General features: G+C 39.8%; 1 protein-coding gene across 1 annotated transcript; it reads left to right on the top strand.

Annotated features, from left to right (window-relative positions):
* Nucleotides 1-45: 45 nt before the first annotated feature.
* LOC136140944 (zinc finger protein 677-like) lies at nt 46-20,973 on the top strand. The gene is given in 4 exon segments (XM_065899081.1): nt 46-60; nt 3,056-3,205; nt 5,233-5,237; nt 19,665-20,973. Coding segments are annotated over 4 exon segments (1,479 nt in total).
* Nucleotides 20,974-22,919: the final 1,946 nt, after the last annotated feature.

The raw sequence follows: 22,919 nt of genomic DNA, 5'->3' as shown, positions 1-22,919 counted from the left end.
TGAAGACTCTAACAAGAAATTCAGAGGAGGAGGAAAGAAGAAGGAATGGAGCTCTCACAGGTAAAAGTCATATTCTTTGTTGATTTGTTCTCTCCTTCCTAAAATGACACAGTTTGGGCTTTAATCTTCTCTGTCTCTGAAATGTCCGATTTACTCACACACAGGGCCTTCCCTCAGTCTCCTCACCTCCCTGCAGATTCCATGTCACTGTGACCCAGTGACGGGGAACTTGGGCAGAGCCCCCTTTCAGGTGGTCATCCGTGAAAGGTTTTATACTCTGGCGTGGATCGGAGATGGGGAGTCGGCTCTGTGGTGTCAGTGACGTAGGGCGTGAGGATTGTTTAGTGCACCCTTCTGGGTGCCCCTTCATCTCCACGTAACCCAGGATGAAAGCGACTACATGTGTAAGTGATGTACTACAGTGCACGGATACCTGAGGAGGTCTGGGAAGGAAGACTGATATGGGGAAACGTGCTTTGTCGGATTTTATAAGTGCCTTTGAAATAAAAGGAGTGAATCAGTGTGTTTCTGGCTCTAAAATACGAACACTTTAAAATAGAATGGGAAGTTTCGAAACAGACGTAAGGAATGGGTAGGGTGTCATCTAACAATAGGGTTCTTTAAATTATTTACAAAACATTCATCTCACAGAGCCTGTAGTGTTCACATAGGGACTCTCATGCAGCAGGTGTTTTAGATAAAAATGGTTATAATTTAGCCAAGACATAAGAGCAGAACTTTCTGTCATCATAAAGGCTGGAGGCGAATTATAATTTTACTAGTTCTCGTTCAGTGTTATTTTTTTTGTATTAAACATCTCATGTATATATTTTCATGGTTCAGCTACACACAGCGATGCAGTTTAGAGACTAAGAAGTAAAATATCCCCTTCCCTGTCGCATCTTACACTGTCACTTACTGTCTCCATCAGAAACCACTGTTAATCCCCACTGCAAATCTTACAGAAATGCATTTATATATGGTAATGTGATTTTAGAAAGTACTCCTTAATAAAATTTTGTTATGGTATTTTATTCTACACATTTATTTTATTTATTTATTTTTTAAAAACATCTTTGTTAAAAAAAACCATCTTTGTTGGGGTATAATTGTTTTACAATGGTGTGTTAGTTTCTGCTTTATTATTCCGCACATTTAAATGTTTACATACCGTATATCTTAGACTTGTTTTCGTGTTAATACACTTGGAGTGGACTTTTTTTGTATCCTCATGGAGCATTTTCTTAATGAAGACACATTGGTCCTGTACAATTTTTACTGTGATAAAATAAAAGGTCATAGTGGCTGCTTCTGAGCATGCCGACTTTACTACAGATTTCTAAGAATTTCTCCAGAATCGGAAGCTTGAGCATGATTACTGGGTTAATGATGGTGTTCATAAGGAAGCACAGATACTACAGTTACTAAGTAGAATTTTAAATCAACTGTCTTAAATGTACTCAGAGACTTAAGGGAAACCATGGAGAACGAACTAAAGGAAAGTAGGAGAACATTGTGTCAAGAAACAGAAAACATCAATAAAGAGATAGAGTTAGAAATTCTAGAGCTGAAAAGTACCCAAACTGAAATTTGTCAACAGCAGATTCTAGAGCTCAAAAGTACCAACAGCAGATTGACAATCAGAATAAACAGTTAGTGAACTTGGGGCTTCCCTGGTGGCGCAGTGGTTAAGAATCCACCTGCCAGTGCAGGAGACACAGGTTTGAGTCCTGGTCTGGGAAGAGCCCACATACTGTGGAGCAGCTAAGCCCATGTGCCACAACTACTGAAGCCTGTGCGCCACAACTGCTGAAGCCCGCGGGCCTAGAGCCGGTGCTCCGCAGCAAGAGAAGCCACCGCAATGAGAAGCCCGTGCACCGCAACCAAGAGTAGCCCCCGCTCTCCACAACTAGAGAAAGCCTGCGCACAGCAACAAAGACCCAATGCAGCCGAAAATAAATAAAATAAATAAATTAAAAAAAAAAAACTAGTGAACTTGAACATAGGTTAATTGGACTTATCCACTGTAAACAGAAGAAAGGTGAACTCCTTTACCTCCTATACCTCAAGAACACCTGTACCTCAAGAACCGAAATACAAAGAATCTAATTATAAAATAGACAGAGGACTTTAATAGACCTTTCTTCATAGAAGATATAGAAGTAGTCAACAAGCAAATGAAAAGATGTTCAACGAAATTTGTAAAATGCAAAATCAAAACCACCATGAGATATCATCTTACACATGATAGGATGCCTATAATAAAACAGAAAAGAACAAGTTTTGGTAAAGATGTAGAGAAGTTAGAATCCTGATACATTGCTGGTAAAATGTTGTAGCCACTGTGGAAAACAAAACCATGTGACCTAGTGATCCCACTCCTAGATAAATACCAAAAAGAATTGAGAACACGTATTTAACACATACTTCTATGTGAAACTTCCAGCAGCACTATTAATATTAGAGAAAAGGTGGTTATAACCCAAATGTCCATCAAAGGATGAGTGAATAATCTGTGGTTTACTCATACATTGGAATATTACTCGGCCTTGAAAAGGAAAGCAGTACTGATACCTAACTATAGCATGGCTGAGCCAAAAAAATTATTCACAGTGAAAGAAACCAGACAAAAGGTCACATTTTATACCATTACAGTTACATGGAAATATCCCAAACAGGTACATCCATTGAGACATTGCATTACTGGTGTCCAGGGACTGAGGCAAATGGGGGAGAAAGAAGCAACTGCTTAATGGGTAAAGGATTTCCTTTGGGGATGATTGAAATATTTTTGAACAAGAAAGATGATGTTTGTTCAACATTATAAATGTACTAAGTGCCACTGAATGGTACTTTAAAAATGGCTGACTTTATGTTATATGCGTTTCACCTTGGTTACATAAAGAGAAGCGTAACTTGCTCAAAATTATCTTACATGGATCAGTCAGAACATTCACCCCAGACAAGTCAATCCTTAGGCGTGTCTGTTTCTGTAAGTTTGTGTCAAACTCAGAAATCTCTCCTGTCCACTTGGTGAAATGTGCTTTCCTTTCAGGGACTGTTTACATCCAAGGATGTGGCCATCGAATTCTCTCAGGAGGAGTGGGAATGCCTGGACCCTGCTCAGAGGGCCTTGTACAGGGACGTGATGCTGGAGACCTACAGGAACCTGCTCTCCCTGAGCGAGGATAACTTCTCTCTGAAAGTCGGTAACTATGGGAGCACCTAACATGCTTTTGGATATATTTCCAGAAGTGGTATTGCTGGGTGATATAGTAGTTCTATTTTTAGTTTTTTGAGGAACCTCCATACTGTTTTCCACAGTGGCTGTACCAATTTACATTCCCACCAACATCATAGGAGGGTTCCCTTTTCTCCACATCCTCACCAGCATTTGTTATTTGTGTTCTTTTTGATGATAGCCATTCTGACAGATGTGAGGTGATATCTCATTGTGTTTTTGCTTTGCATTTCCCTGGTGGTTAGCCATGTTGAGCATCTTTTCATGTGCTCATCGGCCATCTTCACTTCCTCTTTGGAAAAATGTCTACTCAGTTCTTATGCTCATTTTTTAATTGAGTTTTATGTTTTTCTGATGTTAAGTTGTATAAGCTGTTTATATATGTTAGATATTATCCCTTATTGGTCATATAACTTGCAAATATTTTGTCCCATTTAGTAGGTTGTCTTTTCATTTTGTTTATGGTTTCCTTTGGTATGCAAAAGCTTTTAAGTTTAATTAGGTCCCTTTGGTTATTTTTGCTTTTATTTCCATTACTTTAGGAGACAGATCCAAAAAAATACTGCTGCAGTTTTTCAAAGAGTGTTCTGCCTATGTTTTCCTCTAGGACTTTTATGGTTTATGGTTTTATATTTAGGTCTTTAATCCATTGTGTGTTTATTTTTGTATATGGTATTAGAGAATGTCCTAATTTCTTTATTTTACATATAGCTGTTCAGTTTGACCACCATTTATTGAAGAGACTGTCTTTTCTCCATTGTATATTCTTCCCTCCTTTGTCATAGTTTAATTGACCATAAGTGCGTGGGTTTATTTATGGGCTCTCTATCTTGTTCCATTGATTGGTGTGTCTGTTTTTTTGTCAGTGCCATACTGTTTTGATGATCTTATAGTATAGTGTGAAGTCAGGGAGCACAATTCCTCCATCACTGTCCTTTCTGAAAATTGTTTTGGCTATTTGGGGTCTTTTGTGTTTCCATAGAAATGTAAAAAATTTTTGTTCTAGTTCTGTGACAAATGCCATTTGTGCGTTGAATCTGTAGATTGTTTTTGGTAGTATGGTCATTTTAAAAATGATTCTTAATATTGATTCTTCCAACCCAAAAACATGGTATATCTTTCCATATGTTTGTGTCATCTTCAGTTTCTTTCATCTGTGTCTTATGGTTTTTGGAGTGCAGGTGTTTTACTTCCTTAGGTATGTTTCTTCCTAAATATTTATCTATTTATTTTTGATGTGATGGTAAATGGGATTGTTTCCTTAGTTTCTTTTTCTGATACTTTGTTGTTAGTGTATAGAAATGGAACAGATTTCTGTATTATTTCTGTATCCTACAACTTTACCAAATTCATTGATGAGCTCTAGTAGTTTTCTGGTGGCATCTTTAGGATTTTCTATATGTAGTATCATGTCATCTGCAAAGCTTGAGAGTTTTACTTCTTTCTTTCCAATTTCTGTTCCTTTTATTTCTTTTTCTTCTCTGATTGCTGTGGCTAGGACTTCCAAAAGTATGCTGAATAAAAGTGGCAAGAGTGGGCATCCTTGTATTGCTCCTGATCTTAGATGAAATTCTTTCAGCTTTTCACCATTGAGTATGATGCTAGTTGTGGGTTTGTTATATATGGCCTTTATTATGTTGAGGTATGTTCCCTCTGTGTCTGGTTTTTTGAGAGTTTTTATCATAAATGGATGTTGAATTGTATCAAAAGGTTTTCTAGCATCTGTTGAGATGATCATAAGGTTTTTATTCTTCAGTTTGTTAATTTGTATATCACATTGATTGATTTGCAGATATTGAGAAATCTTCGCATCCCTGTGATAAATTTCACTTGATTGTGGTGTATGATCCTTTTAATGTATCGCTGGATTCAGTTTGCTATTATTTTCTTGAGCATTTTGGCATGTATGGTCATCAGTGATATTGACCTGTAATTTTCTTTTTTCGTGATATCTTTTTCTGGTTGGTGTGAGGGTGATGCTGGCCTCATAGAATGAGTTTGCAAGGGTTTCTTCCTCTGCAATGTTTTGGAATCGTTTCTGAAGGATAGATGTTAACTTTTCTCTAAATGTTTTGTAGAATTCACCTGTGAAGCCATCTAATTCTGGACTTTTGTTCTTTGGGAGTTTTTTGTTTTCAATAGAAGTATAGTTGATTTATGAAGTTGTTCTTAGTTTCAGGCGTACAGCAGTGGGATTCAGTTATATATATATATATATATATATATATATATATATAATCTTTTTCAGATTCTTTTCTCTTATAGGTTATTATAAAATATTGAGTATAGTTCTTTTTGCTGTACAGTAGGTCCTTGTTGGTTATCTGTTTTATATAGAGTAGTGTGTACATGTTAATCCCAAACTCCTAATTTATCTCTCCCCTATCCCCTTTCCCCATTGGTAACCATAAGTTTGTTTTCTATGTCTGTAGGTCTATTTCTGTTTTGTAAATAAGTTCGTTCTTACCATTTTTTTTAATTTTTAGATTCCACATATAAGCAATATCATATGATAGTTATCTCTGTCTTACTTCACTTAGTGTGATAATTCTACGTCCATCCATGTTGCTACAGATGGCATTATTTTGTTCCCTTTTATTGCTGCATCATGTTCAATTGTGTATATGCACCACATCTTTATCCATTCATCTGGTGATGGACGTTTAGGTAGCTTCCATGTCTTGGCTATTGTATATAGTGCTACAGTGAACATTGGGGTGCATGTATCTTTTCTAACTTTGGGAGTTTTTAAATTACTGATTCAGTTTCATTACCGGTAACTGGACTGTTCATATTTTCTATTTCTTCCTGGTTCAGTCTTGGGAGATTTTATCTAAGAATTAGTCCATTTCTTCTAGGTTGTCCATTTCATTGGCATATAGTTGTCTGTAGTAGTCTCTTACGATTCTTTGTATGTCTGTGGTGTCATTTGTAACTTCTCCTTTTTCATTTCTGATTTTATTGATTTGTGCTCTCTCTCTTTTTTTCTTTGTGAGTCTGGTTAAAGGTTTATCAATTTTGTCTATGTTTTCAAAGAACTAGCTTTTAGTTTCATTGATCTTTTCTATTTTTTTTTTAGTGTCTGTTTCATTTATTTCTTCAAATACATTTTCAATCCCCTTTTCTCTTTTCCTTCTGGGATCCCTATTATGCAGATATTGGCATGCTTTATATTATCCCATAGGTCTCATATATTGCTTTCATTTTTTTTTCATTTGTCTTTCTGCTCTGCTGGTTGGATGATTTCCATTATTCTATCATCCAGGTCACTTATTCGTTCTTCTGCATTACTCATTTTGCTCTTTATTGCCTTTACCTCAGCTTTCATCTTGGCAAATGAATATTCTAATGTTACTTGGTTCCCCTGTATAGTTTCTAGTTACACTTTACAGTAATCTGCATTTGTGTCGATAGCCTTTCTTAATTCCTTTCGTATTTTTATTATCTTCTTTTTGAATTTGGAGCCTGTTCCACTGGAGAGGTTGGTTTCACTGTTCTTTCAGGGGAATTCTGTTGATCTTGGAATTGGGAGTGGTTCCTCTGATTCTTCATTTTACCTATATTTCTCTCACCCTATGATTGAAGGAGATAAGTTATCTATTACTACCATGATCTTGGAGGGCCGTTTTTCTGTGAGAGCATCCTTGTGTAGCCTGCACGAGTGTGATGTTTTTGGTGCAAGGGCTGATTTCAGTGTGCATGCCTGCCACGTCCTTCTTCAGTGTGTGCTGCTTATTATCCCCGTGATAGGTGGTGTGACTGGTGCTGTGGGGACCAGAGCCTGCACTGGATGTTGAGCAGGACCTCCTCTTTGCTCTGTATTTGCCTCAGCCCTCTTGGGGGCAGGATGCTCCCCAGTTGTTGGAGTAGAAGCTCCCGTATCTGTCTCTGAGCTTCAGGGTGAGGTAGGCCAGGCTGGAGTACTGCTGCTGGGAGAGGAGCCGCTGAGTATTCCTCCGCAGGAGCTGTCCACTGACGAGTATGCTCTGTGGTGCTGCCTGTCACCCGTTGTTCGGGTTCACAGAGTACACTCTTGTTGGCATTTCCCTCGGCCCCACCTCAGCCGTGTGAATGCCAGCAGGTGGCCCTGGTGACCTTCAGGCTCTGTGTTCATAAAGTCGCCAGCGAAGATCTGTAAGTGCAGATCCACTAAAGTCATGTGCCAGTACCACAGTAGTCGCCCTTCTGGACCCAGTGCGGGAGGTGCAGAAGTAGCCTAGACCTCAGCCCTGCCTCTCCATGCACGCACCCGCAAAGCCCAAAGCTGCTAACACTGGACCTGTTCCAGCCATGGGAGCACCCGTAACGCTCTTGGGTGTCCTGCAGACTCTGAGATTACAAAACTGGTGGGGCTGCAGCTGCAGAGTAAATCTGCAGATCGCATAGTTGCAGAGAGTGGGCTCAGATTTCAGTCCTGTTTCCTAAATCGCATGGCCCCTGGGGATCGGCTCTGATTTCAGCCTTGCCTCTCCACATGGGTAACACGCTGGTGCTTCTGTGCTCCGAGAGCTCATAGAGGTGGAGTTGCACCTGCTGTGAGCTTGCCAAGAGTTAGGCTGCTATGGCAGGGGCCCTTCCCCTCCCCTTCATATACCCGTTAACAATGGCACTTCTGTGGCAGGCCCTGGTTCCGTCTGTATACACCCCCAGTTGCGGCACGTACCACACTTCAGTCCCTTCAGTCTGTCTCCATGCAGCCAACTGCAGTCCACTCCCTGGGTCTGCCTTCTGAAGCTCAAGTTTCAGCACCCAGTCAGCTTGTGCACCAGCAGACATGCATCTTGGCCTGGGGAATGCAGTGAGGTGGCATGGATCGTCAGTGCTGGCTTTCTTCTGCCTGCCACGGGCTGGTTGGTGCACACCCCTCTGAGCCTCTGAAGCTCTCTGTCTGTCCCAGCTGATATCCCAGTCAGTCAAGGGGTTCCCAGGGTGAGGGAACATTTCCTCTTTCACATCTCCCTCCCAGGGTTGCAGGTGCTGTTCCGATTCCTTCTTTTCTTTTTTTCTTTCTTTTCATCCCACCTGGTTTACATGGTGATCTTTCTTGCAATTTTTTTGTTTTTTTGGCCAGTATGTGCAGCATGCGGGATCTTAGTTCCCTGACCAGGGCTAGAACCCGTGCCCCCTGCAGTAGGAGGGCAGAGTCTTAACCACTGGACTGCCAGGGAAGTCCCTTGTTTGCAATTTTGGTTGTCTGAGATCTTCTGCCAGCATTCATTAGCTATTCTGTGAGACTTGTTCCACATGTTGATGTGTTTTTGATGTGTTTGTGGTAGGAGGTGAGCTCCACGTCCTTCTATTCCATCATCTTGGTTCCTTCTCTTTTCTCTTGTTTTTTTTAGTCTCCATCTTATTTATTTCTGCTCTGATTTTTATTATTTCTTTTCTTCTACTAAGTTTTGTTTTTGTTTCTTTTTCTTTCTCTAGTTTCTTTAGGTATAAGTTTAGGTTCTTTGAGATTTTTCTTCTTTCCTGGGGTAAGCTTGTATTGCTATAAACTTCCCTCTTGGAACTGCTTTTACTGTGTCCCATAGGTTTTGGATCATCGTGTTTTTGTTCTCATTTCCCTCTAGGTATTTTTTATTTCCCTTTGATTTCTTCAGTGATCCATTGGTTGTTCAGTAGCCTCCATGTCTGCGTTGTTTGCAGTTTTTTTCGCTGCAGTTGATTTCTAGTCTGTGTTGTGGTTAGAAAAGATGCTTAATATGAAGCCAGTCTCTTTGAATTTACCAAGTCTTGTTTTTTGGACTGGCTTGTGATCTATCCATGGGGAATGTTCCATGCATACTTAAAAAGAGTGTCTATTCTGCTGCTTTTGGATGGAGTGCTCTTTCTATATCAGTTAAGTCCATTTAGTCTAACACGTTATTTAAGGCCTGTGCTTCCTGATTGATTTTCTGTCTGCATGATCTGTCCATTGATATAAATGGGGTGTTAAAGTCCTCTACTATTGTTACTGTCGATTTCTTCTTTTATGTCTGTTAATATTTGTCTTACATATTTAGGTACTCCTATGTTGGGTGCATATGTAATTGTTATATCTTCTAGGATTGATCCCTTGATCATTATGTCATGTCCTTTTTTGTCTCTTTTAACAGTCTTTATTTTAAAGTCTATTTTGTCTGATATAAGTATTGGGATTCTGGCTTTCTTTTGATTTCCATTTGTATGGAATACCTTTTTCCCTCCCCTCGCTTTCAGTCTCTGTGTTTCTCTAGATCTAAAGTGAGTCTCTTGTGGGTAGCGTATATACAGGTCTTGTTTTTGTATCCATTCATGCACTTTATCTCTTTTAGTTGGAGCATTTATTCCATTTACATTTGAGGTAATTATCAATATGTATATTCTTACTGCTGTTTTATTAATTATTTTGGATTTGTCTTTGTAGGCCATTTTTTCCCTTTCTTCTGTTCTCCTGCAATTTGATGACTATCTTTAGTGTTATATTTGGATTCCTTTTTCTTTTTTGTGTGTATTATCTATTATAGATTTTTGGTTTGCAATGACCATGAGGTTTTTGTGTAGCAGTCTCCATGTACGTGATTGTTTTAAGTTGCTGATCTCTTAATTTCAAATGCATTTTAACAACCCTGCATTTATACTCTACTCCTCATGATTACTGTTTTCGATACCATATATATATATTTTAAATTTATTTATTTTTATTTATTTACTTTTGGCTGCATTGGATCTTCGTTGCTGTCCGTGGGCTTTCTCTAGTTGCAGTGAGGGGGGGCTACTCTTCACTGCAGTGTGCGGGCTTCTCATTGTGGTGGCTTCTTTTGTTGCAGAGCACAGGCTCTAGGCGCATGGGCTTCAGTACTTGTGGCATGCAGGTTCATTAGTTGTGGCTCACGGGCTCTAGAGTGCAGGCTCAGTAGTTGTGGTGCACGGGCTTAGTTGCTCCACGGTATGTGGGATCTTCCCGGACCAGGGCTTGAACCTGTGTCCCCTGCATCTCCAGGTGGATTCTTAGCCACTGCGCCACCAGGGAAGTCCCTGATAGCATATTTTACATCTAATTGTTTTTTTGTGTATCCCTTAACTGCTTATTTTGGATATAGCTGATTTTACTACTTTTGTCTTTTTGCCTCCGTGCTAGCTTTGTGTGTGGATGATTTCCTACATTTACTGTATGTTTGCCTTTACTGGTGAGCTTTTTCATTTCATAATTTTCTTGTTTCTAGTTGTGGTCGATGCTGACGTTTTAAAAGTCTATTGTTATTTGTTTTGTTCAAGCCACTGATGCTTTCGTCTTGTAAATTTCATTGTTATAAATGACCTTCATTTTCTTTATTCAATCATTAGTTCCATATTTTTACGATATTCTTTTTTAAAATAATTTATTTATTTTATGTATTTTGTTTTTGGCTGTGTTGGGTCTTCATTGCTGCACGCGGGCTTTTCTCTGGTTGTGGCGAGCGGGCACTACTCTTCGTTGCAGTGCACTACTCTTCGTTGTGGTGCATGGACTTCTCGTCGCAGTGGCTTTCTTGTTGTGGACCATGGGCTCTAGGCGCATGCTTTAATAGTTGGCACACAGGCTCTGTAGTTGTGGCTTATAGGCTCTAGAGTGCAGGCTCAGTAGCTGTGGCACACGGGCTTAGTTGCTCCATGGCATGTGGGATCTTCCCAGACTGGGGCTCGAACTCGTGTCCCCTGCATTGGCAGGTAGATTCTTAATCACTGTGCCACCAGGGAAGCTCTATGGTATTCTTAGTGTTGTTTGTTTTATACCTACAATTTGGGGTTGTGGACTCATGAATAAATATCTTTTTTAATATTTTACAGGATTTCTTTCTTGAGAGTGTTTATGACTTAACATTTCTTTCCCCAAAAGCTGTATAACCTCTAGAAATTTTTGAAAAACTAGTCTGAGTTATTCCTCTTACTCTGTTTCATATTAGTTAGTACCTGCTATGAACACATACACCTTCTTTTAATAGACTATTTTTTTTAAGGAGTTTTAAGTTCACGGAAAAATTGAATGGAAGTTATAGAGCATTTCTGTGCATTTTCTACCCCAGACATGCAGGCCCTCCCCAGTGATCAATACCCGACTCGAGAGTGGTATGTTTGTTATCACTGATGAACCTGCACTGACACAAATTAACATGTCAAAGTCCATATTTATCTTAGAGTTCACTCTTGCTGTTGTATATTCTATAGGTTTAGACATATACTGACATGTTTGTAGCATAATAGTACCATAAAAGGTAATTTCATTATTTAAAAATACTCTGCTCTACCTATTCATCTCTCCCTCCTTCCCAAAGTGCAGTTGCTTGGTTATGTGGTAGTTTTCTGTTTAATCTTTTGAGAAACCCCCAGACTGTTTTCCAAAGCAGCTGCACCATTTGACGTTTCCACCAGGAGTGAGTGTATGAATTTTTCAGTTTCTCCACATCTTCACCAACACTTGTTATTGTCTCTTTGATTACAGCCGTTTAAGGGGTGTGGAGCGATATCTCATTCTGGTTTTGATTTGCATTTCCCTATTGAATAATTATGTTAAACATCTGTTTTTTGTGTGTTTATTGGATATTTTTCTATATTCTTTGGAGAAATATCTGCTCAGATCCTTTGTCCATTTTTAAATTGGGCTATTTGTCTTTCTATTGAGTGTAAAAAGTTCTTTATATCTTCTAAATATAAGTGCCTTGTCAGATACATATACATATATATATATATGGTTGGCAAGTATTTTTTATATTCTGTGTGTTTCCTGTTCACTTTTAGGGTGCAGAGGTTTAAAGGCTGCAGGAGATATTATTTATTTAGATTTTTTTTTGTATACTAGGTTTCTGTAGTATCCACAGTTAACAGTCCCAAAATGGATTTTCATGACTGGGAGGCCTTCAGGTTAGCCATATGAATTCCTGAGTCTTAACTTTCTGGGATGAAAGGTGCTTAGGCCCACTTGGGAGTGCTTTCGTTTCAACTAATATCAACCTTACCTGCAGCCTCTGAGAACTGTATTTGCAGAAATAATCATGTTGGTCACAACACCCACGCTGCTCTCCTTAGATCCCGCCATGGCTACTCTCTACTGGCCACATTCATCTTGGCTTTACATTTCCTGTTTACAAAAGTAATTTTCAACATATAATACCTATTTTGACCAAGATAAAAATGTTTCACTCCCAGAAAGCTTGGTCTAGGGGGCACAGTGTCACCTCATTTGACAGGAAAGCCACCTTCCATTGACTTAATCCTTTGGGAAGATGATAGTGTCTTAGTTGATCCTTTTCCTAATATCTGTCTAATAAAGTGGAGCTAAAGTGTATTTGTTTCTTTTTTGTCCATCCTGGCTTGTTACCAGGATGCATTTAGTAGGAAAATTCATGATGTGGATAATGCCAAAAAGTGAAAATTCAAAAATTAGATGTAGTTTGCTTTAAATACAGCACTGGTTATTGATATCTGCAATTAGCTTTTCTGTAAAAAACAAACAAAAATGCATCATTTATTATAAATACGTTTTTTGAATTCCTAGGGTATAGAAAATAGAAAGCAGCACATTAACAACTTTTTAAAAACTGTTTGATCCCCTTTGTCCATTTTTCCCAACTTCCCCACCTCACGCCTTAGTTAACTACAAATCTGTTCTGTGTCTTTAGGTTTTTGGTTTTTTTTTTAAGATTACACATGTAAGAGAAATCTTAAGGTATTTGTCTTTCTGCATGTCACTTCAGGTAGCATAATGCCCTTCGTGTTGTCACACATGGCAAGATTTCATTCTTTTTTTTTTTTTTTTGCGGTACGCGGTCCTCTCACTGTTGTGGCCTCTCCCATTGCGGAGCACAGGCTCCGGACGCGCAGGCTCAGCGGCCATGGCTCACGGGCCCAGCCGCTCCGCGGCATGTGGGATCTTCCCGGACTGGGGCACGAACCCGTGTCCCCTGCATCGGCAGGTGGACTCTCAACCACTGCGCCGCCAGGGAAGCCCAAGATTTCATTCTTTTTAATGGCTGAATAATATTACATTGTGTATAGATACACATCTCACAGTTTCTTTATCCATCTATTTTTTTACGGACACTTAGGTTGTTTACTCATCTGTTGTAAATAATGCTGCAGTGGGACTTCCTGGTGGTCCAGTGGTTAAGACTCAGTGCTCTCAATGCAGGTGACCTGGGTTCAATCCCTGGTCAGGGAACTAGATCCCTCATGCTGCAACTAAAGGAGCCCGCATGTTCACAACGAAAGATCCCACATGCCACAACGAAGGTCCTGCGTGCTGCAACTAAGACCTGGTGTAGCCAAATAAATATTTTTTTAAAACTGCTGCAGTGGGGCTTCCCTGGTGGCGCAGTAGTTGAGAGTCCGCCTGCCGATGCAGGGGACGTGGGCTCGTGCCCCGGTCCGGGAAGATCCCACATGCCGCAGAGCGGCTGGGCCCGTGAGCCATGGCCACTGAGCCTGCGCGTCCGGAGCCTGTGCTCCGCAACGGGAGAGGCCACAACAGTGAGAGGCCCGTGTACCGCAAAAAAAAAAAAAAAAAAAAAAAAATGCTGCAATGAACCGGGAGATGCATATATCTTTTTAAGATAGTGTTTTCATTTTCTTCATGTAAATACCCAGAAGTGGAATTGCTGGATATTATGTTAGTTCTGTTTTATTTATTTGAGGAACATCTGTATTGTTTTCCATGGTGTCTGCACCGATTTACATTCCCACTAACGGAGCACAAGAGTTCCCTTTTCTCCACATCCTTGCCAGCACTTGTTATTTCTTATCTTTTTTTTTTTTTTAAATAAAAGTCATTCTAAGAATTGTGAGGTGATATCTCATTGTGGTTTTAATTTTCATTCCCCTGATGATGAATGAAGTTCAGCGTCTTTTCATGTATTTGTTGGCCATCTGTATGATTTCTTTGGAAGAAAGTCTGTTTGGATCTTCTGCTTAATTTTTAATCAGAATTTTTGTTGTTTTTGTTGTTGAGTTGTGAGTTCTTTATACATTTTAGATATTAAGTCCCTTATCAAATATATGATTTGCAAATATTTTCTCCCAACCTTTAAGTTGCCTTTGCATTTTGTTGATAGATTCCATTGCTGTCCACAAACTTCTTAGATTGATGTAGACCTACTTGTTTATTTTTGTTTCTTTTGCTTTTACTTTTGATTTCAGATTCAAAAAATCATTGACAAGATATCAAGGAGCTTTCTTTGTTTTCTTCTAGAAGTTTTTTTTTCAGATATTACACTCAAGTATTTATTTCTGTTTTGAGTTAACTTATGCATATAGTGTAAGATAGTGGTCCAGTTTCATTCTTTTGTATGTGCCTTTCAGTTTTCTCAATACGAATTATTGATGACACTGTCCTTTCCCTCTTGCATATTCTTGGCTCCTTTGTTGTGAATTTATTGATTGCATATGCGTGGGTTTATTTCTGGGCTTTCTATTCTCTTCCATTGACTTATGTGTCTGTTTGTTTTGTTTGTTTGTTTGTATGGCGGTACGCGGGCCTCCCACCGCTGTGGCCTCTCCTGTCGCAGAGCACAGGCTCCGGACGCGCAGGCCCAGCAGCCATGGCTCACAGGACCAGCCGCTACGCAGCACGTGGGATCCTCCCGGACTGGGGCACGAACCCGCATCCCCCACATGGGCAGGTGGACTCCCAACCACTGCACCACCAGGGAAGCCCCTGTGTGTCTGTTTTAAGGCCAATAGCATGCTGTTTTAATTATGATACTTTGTAACATCATTTGAAATCAGGGAATGGGACGCCTTCACCTTTTTTATTCTTTCTGAAGATTGCTTTGGCTATTCGGTGTCTTTTTGGTTCCATACAAAGTTTAGGATTATTCGTTCTATTTCATGTGCATGTTTTTGCACGCAGAGTTTTTGGCTCATTTGTGTAACTTCCAGGTGGTGTGATTGCTGGATCATATTTAAGATTATGTTAGTTTTGTAAGAAACCACAGACTCTTCCAAAGTGGCTCTACCATTTGGCATTTTCATCAGTAATGAATGAAAGTTTTTGCTGCTCCACGTCATTTCTAATGTTTGGTGTTCTCCATATTTTGGATTTTGGCCATTGTCATAGGTGTTTCATGGTATCACATTTGTTTTAACACATCTTTTCCTCAATTAAATCTATGGCGTTTTATAAATAGAGAATTTTTCATATCTTCAGAACATACTTTTACAATTTAGTTATTGTCTTAGCCACAGAGATAACATTCAATTGACTTGCCATAGTTTTCTACAAGTAAGTTTTTAAAAAATATTTATTTATTTATTGGGCTGCACTGGGGCTTACTTGCAGCATGCTGGATCTTCATTGCTATGTGCAAGAGCTCCGTTGCAGCATGTGGGATCTTTTTACTTGTGGCATGCAGGCTCCTAGCTGCAGCATGGGTGGATCTAGCCCCTGACCTGGGATCGAACCTGGGCCCCCTGCACTGGGAGCACAGAGTCTTAACCACTGGATCACCAGGGAAGTCCCTATAAGTAAGTTTTGATTTCTATTTTAATTTCAATGTTTTGGGATTTTTGCTGCAAATAATTTATTCTAATAATTATTCTCCCTGTCTAGATTCTTCTTGCACATCATGGTATACTAATATTTAAATATCTCATTTTATTTAAGGAAATAGGTAATTTTTTTACACTCCATGGTTTCCTCATTATTATCGCTTCTAACACTTATTGTTTCCTAGAAATTTTTTTACATTCTTCGTACTACATATTTCTATGAAGCCTCTTTTTACCAGTCGTCTTTACAGTTTTATCAAAAGTCACCTGGTCCTTGTTGATATACATCCTATTATTGTCCTGTTCTTCAGGCTGTTAATAGGCTGCTTATGTTGTCAACCACATCTCTGCACATAGAACTCTGCCATGGGTCAACATGGCACTCGCAGAATTGTTTCTATGCTTAAACCCTGCTGTGAACAACACTTGTCCATACAAATCATTCTGTGCTCTGGGTCATTTAGTAATGCTCCTTCAGGGTACCGTTTTCTGTTGCTGTTTCTGAAGTCAGAATTCATTACTTTTGGGGACTTCCTCGGTGGTGCAGTAGTTAAGAATCCGCCTGCCAATGCAGGGGACATGGGTTCGATCCCTGGTCTGGGAAGATCCCACATGAGGCAGAGCAACTAAGCCCGTGCACCACAACTACTGAGCCTGCGCTCTAGAGCCCACGAGCCACAACTACTGAGCCCGTGTGCCACAACTACTGAAGCCCACACGCCTAGAGCCCGTGCTCTGCAACAAGAGAAGCCACCACAATGAGAAGCCCACACACTGCAATGAAGAGTAGCCCCCGCTTGCCGCAGCTAGAGAAAGCCCGCATGCAGCAACCAAGACCCAACACAGCCAAAAATAAATAAATAAATAAATCTATTTTTTAAAAAATTCATTACTTTTGGAGAAGTACATGTTATTTTCTATTGATTCATTATAAGAGTAAGTATTATCTATAGTAATAAATACAGTAAGAGCACTTCTCATCTGATGTCTCTTAGATATTTGGGATTATAATGTTAAAAGATCCAAAGATGTGATTTCAAATACTTTAAACAATTCCAGCAAAAGAGATTCTATTACTTTTATTAAAAAAAATCTTTTTAAGAAATTCTATTACTTTGTTATATCTATAACAAAGATATTTGCACTGAAAATTCATGCTAAAATTGATATTCTATTTTAAAAATATATAATGCAGTTCACAAGTTATTTTTACCAAATATAATCACATCCACAGAGTTTAAACGTTGGCAAAACCCTCCTGTTAGCTTTGTTTCCACCAGTCAACCTCTGTCGCCCCTGCCAAGAGATCATCATCCAGCAACCATGATCATCCTCCATTGCTGTACCCTTGAGAGGGTTTATTGCATCCACATGTGTTCACACAGAGTGAATTCATTCATTCTCCAGGTTTTGCTTTTAGGTCCCGCAAAGAACATTCTTGTACATATCTTCCGGAACAAATAATATATGCCTAGGAATGGAATTTGTGGGATACTCAGCTTGATCATGTTTAGAGCAAATATTGGAATAGATGTAAACCTACAGCCTTCCCATAACAGCACTCTGTGTCTTCCTAATATCTTCCACATTTCCTTCATACCAACAATAGAGTTTCCATAGAATGAGTCATGTTTATGCTTCTTGCTACAGTGGTTCTTCTTTTCCCGAGGTGAGGCTTTCATCTGCTGCAGTACAGTCCTCTTTCCATAGATTTGCAAGCACAAGCAGTGCTCCCACGTTGCCCACTACTTCACTCTTGCTTTGTTAAATCCCAGTCCTGGCCTTCCCTCAGATTTTTGTGGATCTAAGTGAACTCTATTGGTACTTCTTAGTACTGTGTCCATATTTAGCACTTGGGCTCCCCAGTTCCCATAAGACCCCACCCCTCCCCATACCCCACACACTGCATAAGCAAGGACCCCTACTTGCACACAGTACAGTTTGCTCAGATCAGCGACTCGGTCTGGTCACTGTGTACATCAACACGTGCTGGACGTGACTCCTATCATTATCTGGGAATGGTAGGACAGTCACAGTATAAGTGACACAACTCACTGCCCTTATCTTCCTAGAAACATTTCTAAGAAACTAGTATTTCCTGGGACCTCTTAAAGTCTGTACTGCCTGGATGGGCGGTGCTGCTTAATACATATGAACCTGTCAGTGTTATTCTGCACATCCAGGTTCAAACTTTGGCCTTTGAATTTCCTTTCTGAGTTAGGGATAGATGTGTAAGCATTTTGGGTCCTTTATTTTTATTTATTTAGGCTGCATTGGGTCTTAGTTTTGGCATGTGGGATCTTTGTTGCAGGATGTAGGCTCTTAGTTGTGGCACGCAGACTTCTCACTTGCGGCCTGCAGACTCTTAGTTGCAGCATGCGGGATCTCAGTTGCAGCATGTGCACTTCTCAGTTGTGGCATGCGTGCGGGATCTGGTTCCTCAACTGGGGATCGAACCTGGGTCCTCTCCATTGGGAGCATGACGTCTTACCCACTGGACCACCAGGGAAGTCTGAGCGTCCTTTATTTATTTATTTATTTTTTTTTTTTAAGGCCATGTCATGTGGCATGCAGGATTTTAGTTCCCTGACCAGGGATCGAACGCATGCCCCCTGCATTGGGAGCATGGAGCCTTAACCCCTGGACTGTCAGGGAAGTCCCAGGCCCTTTATTTTTCTATGAAAATGTGTGATAATTTAGCTCAAGAATAATTAATTAATGCTGTTATGGGGTTTGAAATATTGCATGGCATATAGTAAGGGCTGTAAAGTTACCTTTATTAATAACATATGTCATTTTCTTGGTCATATTTATTATGAGATTGACCTTGGCTTACATTATATTTTCGCTGTTGTCTTTTTGTAATTTTTTTCCATATGAATGTTCTCTCTGACTTTAGATAACAAATTTTCAAAGCATGGATTATATACTATATATACATATATTTTTGCCATATAACTATAATTAAGTGATAGTAGGTAGTTGAACTATGTACTGGCTGTTATAGAACTGCAGGCTTGACATCATGATTGAGATTTCAGACAGTTTTCCCTAATTCTTAAATTTCATACCTATGTGTGTTGACCTGAAGCTGTTATTTCAAAATTCAGTGCTTATCAAGATATTTTAAAATTTTTCCTATCGTATGTTCCTTCTGGAATGAAAATTCTTTTTTTTTTTTTTTGTCTTGGTGCTTACTCAAATCTTTTAGAATTCCAGAGAGTATTATTTTGTTTTTTTTTGTGGCACGCGGGCCTCCCACTGCTGTGGCCTCTCCCGTTGCGGAGCACAGGCTCCGGACGCGCAGGCTCAGCGGCCATGGCTCACGGGCCCAGCCGCTCCGCGGCATGTAGGATCTTCCCGGACCGGGGCACGATCCCGTGTCCCCTGCATCGGCAGGCGGACTCTCAACCACTGCGCCACCAGGGAAGCCCCAGAGACTGTTATTTTGTATAACGGTGGTTACTTACTAACTTACCTGCTAGATTTATCATGGTTCACAAAAATGTTTTATCAAGTATTGTTTTGATGTACAGATTCGTAAAAATATTTTTTCTTGCATTATATTCATGTTATTAAACATTATTATAAATTTAAGGATTAGGGAAGACAGTCTCAAATCTCCATTTTGATTTTATGCTTCCAGTTCTATAAGCCAGTACGTATCAATAGATAAGCTTTCTAATTATGGAGGATCATTTAATTATCCAGTTATCTGGCAAAAAATGTGTGTAGTACATTGTGTGTGCGCTTGAAATTTAATTATCTAAGATCAGAGAAAAGATTAATATGGGAAAATGTATAAAAAGAAAACTAAAAAAAACGATATCACAGTAGTGTTTGAAGACCATGCTTGAAGAATTTCTGTGTTCATTGTATTATTTTTTGTGTAATTATCTAATTCAACATAAAATATTTTCCAACTCTATATAATAGGAAGCCTTTCTGCTGGATTTGCAATCAAGGAGTTATCACCAAGAGAGGACATTTCTAAAGGAGAACTATGTCATCTAGTGACATTAGAAAGAAGTAAAAGTCACGGCATCAAGGATTTTGACCTCGAGGAAGTCTGTGCACGTGTGCAGGAATGTGAGAGTGAGTGGGGCTGTGATGCAAGAGATTATGAAGAAGTGCTTTTGACCCATAACAAAAATCTCACTCATGGAGAAGATCAAGATAATAAGTCCTTAATTAATTTTCCTCAGAGTGTTTCTGTACGAAGTAATGCACGTGAATACTTCACGCACGACAAGCCATCCATAAGAAGTTTGTTAACAACGAAAAATAACGTCAGCCTTGCTGGAAACAGAGATCTCCGGTGTTTGGAAAGCAGACCTGGAGTGAGGCTGCAGGCCCAGGCGGCTCAGCTGCGGAGATGTGCCGCTGAGGAGAAAGCGTATGCGTGCGGTCAAGGTGAGAAGCCAGTCAGCAGTGGTTCCTCGGTTTCACCACTTCACAGAGTTCCTCCTAGTGTGGAAAACACGTCGTCACCTGCACAGCACAGGAGAACACACACTCGAGAAAAACCTTACAGCTGTAATGACTGTGGGAAGGCTTTTAGCAAAAGCTCAAACCTCAGGAATCACAGGAGGATTCATTCTGGACAGAAACCTTACAGATGTAATGTGTGTGGCAAAGCCTTTAACCACCAGTCACACCTCACAACACATCAGAGAGTGCATACAGGAGAGAAACCTTACAAATGTCCTGAGTGTGGCAAAGCCTGTGCCGAGCATTCAAGCTTTAACAGGCACAAGAGAATCCATACCAGATAGAAATCGTACAGATGTCTCAAGTATGGCAAAGCGTTTACAGTGCGCTCATATCTTACTCAACATGAGACAGTCCATACTAGAGAGGAGCCACACAGATGTAATGAGTGTGGCAAGCATTTTACGCAGCGTTCAAACCTTTTGGCACACCAGAGGATTCATACAGGAGCAAAACCTTTTAAATGTAATAAATGTGATAAGGCTTTTATTGAACGGTCACAACCTTGGGGTCATGAGAGAACTCACACTGGAGAGCAGCTTTACAAATGTGATGAGTGTGGCAAAGCCCTTACAAGACATTCATATCTTACTCAACATAAAACAATCCACACTGGAGAAAAACCTTACAAATGTAATGAGTGTGGCAAAGCTTATACTCAATTTGCAAGCCTCACCAGGCATCTGAAAATACATACTGAAAACGAACGTAAGCCTCACACATGTGGCAATGCTATTATTCAAAACTCAAAAGTTTAGGGATCATCCGATTTCATAGTAGAAAGAAACTTTAAAAATAAAACGATTCAGACAAAATTTATGCATGTATTCAAGCCTTACTCAACATATGGGACTCTATCAGGGAGAAAGAACACATACAGATGGCCAGCAGGCGCATGAAAAGATGCTCAGAATCACTAATCATCAGGGAAGTGCAAATCAAAAGCTCGGTGAGGGCTTCCCTGGTGGCGCAGTGGTTGAGAGTCTGCCTGCCGATGCAAGGGACACGGGTTCGTGTCCCGGTCCGGGAGGATCTCACATGCCGCGGAGTGGCTGGGCCCGTGAGCCATGGCTGCTGAGCCTGCGTGTCCGGAGCCTGTGCTCCGCAACGGGAGAGGCCACAACAGTGAGAGGCCCGTGTACCGCAAAAAAAAAAAGCTCAACGAGATATCACCTCACACCTGTTTCCGATGGCTGTCATCAGACAATAACAAGCATTGGCAATGGTGTGGAGGAAAGGGAACCCTGTGCACTGTTGCTGGGATTGTAAATTGGTGCAACATTTATGGAAAACAGTATAGAAGCTCCTCAGAAATTAAAAAAAAAAAACAACAACAACGAAAACTAACCTGTTTTATGAGCCAAGTATTGCCCTTCTGGCTTTTTGCTGGAAGAAGCGGAAAACACTAATTTGAGAAGATACAGGCACTTGAATATTCATTGTAGCATTATTTCCAGTAGCCAAGACATGGAAGCAACCTAAGTGTGCATCAATAGATGAATGCTTAGAGGAGATACAGCGTGTGTGACACACACACACACACACACACACACACAGGAATATTACTCAGCCATAAAGAAATCCAGCCATTCGCAACAACATGGATGGATCTAGAGGATATTATGCTAAGTGAAATGTTAGACATAGAAAGACAAATATTGCGTTATCTACTTATATGTGGAATCTAAGAAAAAAAAACAAAAGAGAATGAGGACAGATTCACAGATACGAAGGACAAATGTGTGGTTGTTGCCAGAAGGAAGGGCGGTGGGGCGGTGGGTAAAATAGGTGAAGCGGATTAAGATGTACAAACCTCTGGGTATTTAGATAAGTCATGGGGACGTAATATCCAACGTTAGGAACATGTTAAAAAATATTGCAGTAACTGAGGACAGATGGCTACACATATCGTTGTTATCATTTCATAAAGTAAACGTTACCTCGTGTGTAGTACAGCCAAAACGAACAATGTTATAATCAATTTCAATAAAAAGAGAGAAACCGTATAAAACTAATGTACGTGATCTTTAATATTTACTCAATTGAATTTTTGTTACAAACACTAAACCTGCAGACATCAATAGGATAGGGACTGTTACAAAAACTCTATACACACATGCTTGACAACATACATGAAATGGTAAAAGCGGAACTGACCACAAATCACCCGTGTGAAACAGATCATTTGAATAAATACTTCGAATTACAGAGTGAATGTGTATTTTTGTCTGTATAGGAATTACTGCGATGTGAAATACAAGACTCTCGTTGGTTAGAATGAGCCATTTCATTCACACACCCTACAGAACAGCATTTCTGTTTCTGTTCACCATTGTGCTCAGATGCAGAGACTCATAAGGACAAGACCTGGGGTTTGAGGCTTGGAGGACTATGGCATGTGTTACTTTAGGTCACTAACCATTGCTTTAAAAAGAGCAATGTTTAAAAAAATTTTTTTTAATAAATTGCATTGTTCTTTATTTTTTGCTTAGGCATTTTATTTATTTGCCTTTTTAAAACCATCTTTCCCTCATCCCAGTTTTATAATTGTCATATATTAACTTTAAACTGTACAGCAGAATGGTTTTACATATGTTGTGAAATGATTGCCGAAACAAGTTTACTTAGCGTCCATCATCTCATATCGGTACGATGAAAAGAGAAAAGAAACAAAATTTTTTTTTCCTTTTTTTTTCCTTTTAAG

The sequence above is a fragment of the Phocoena phocoena genome, chromosome 20 (assembly GCF_963924675.1).
Source record: "Phocoena phocoena chromosome 20, mPhoPho1.1, whole genome shotgun sequence".
NCBI classification, from domain to species: domain Eukaryota; kingdom Metazoa; phylum Chordata; class Mammalia; order Artiodactyla; family Phocoenidae; genus Phocoena; species Phocoena phocoena.
This window is presented reverse-complemented; position numbering and strand designations above follow the sequence as displayed.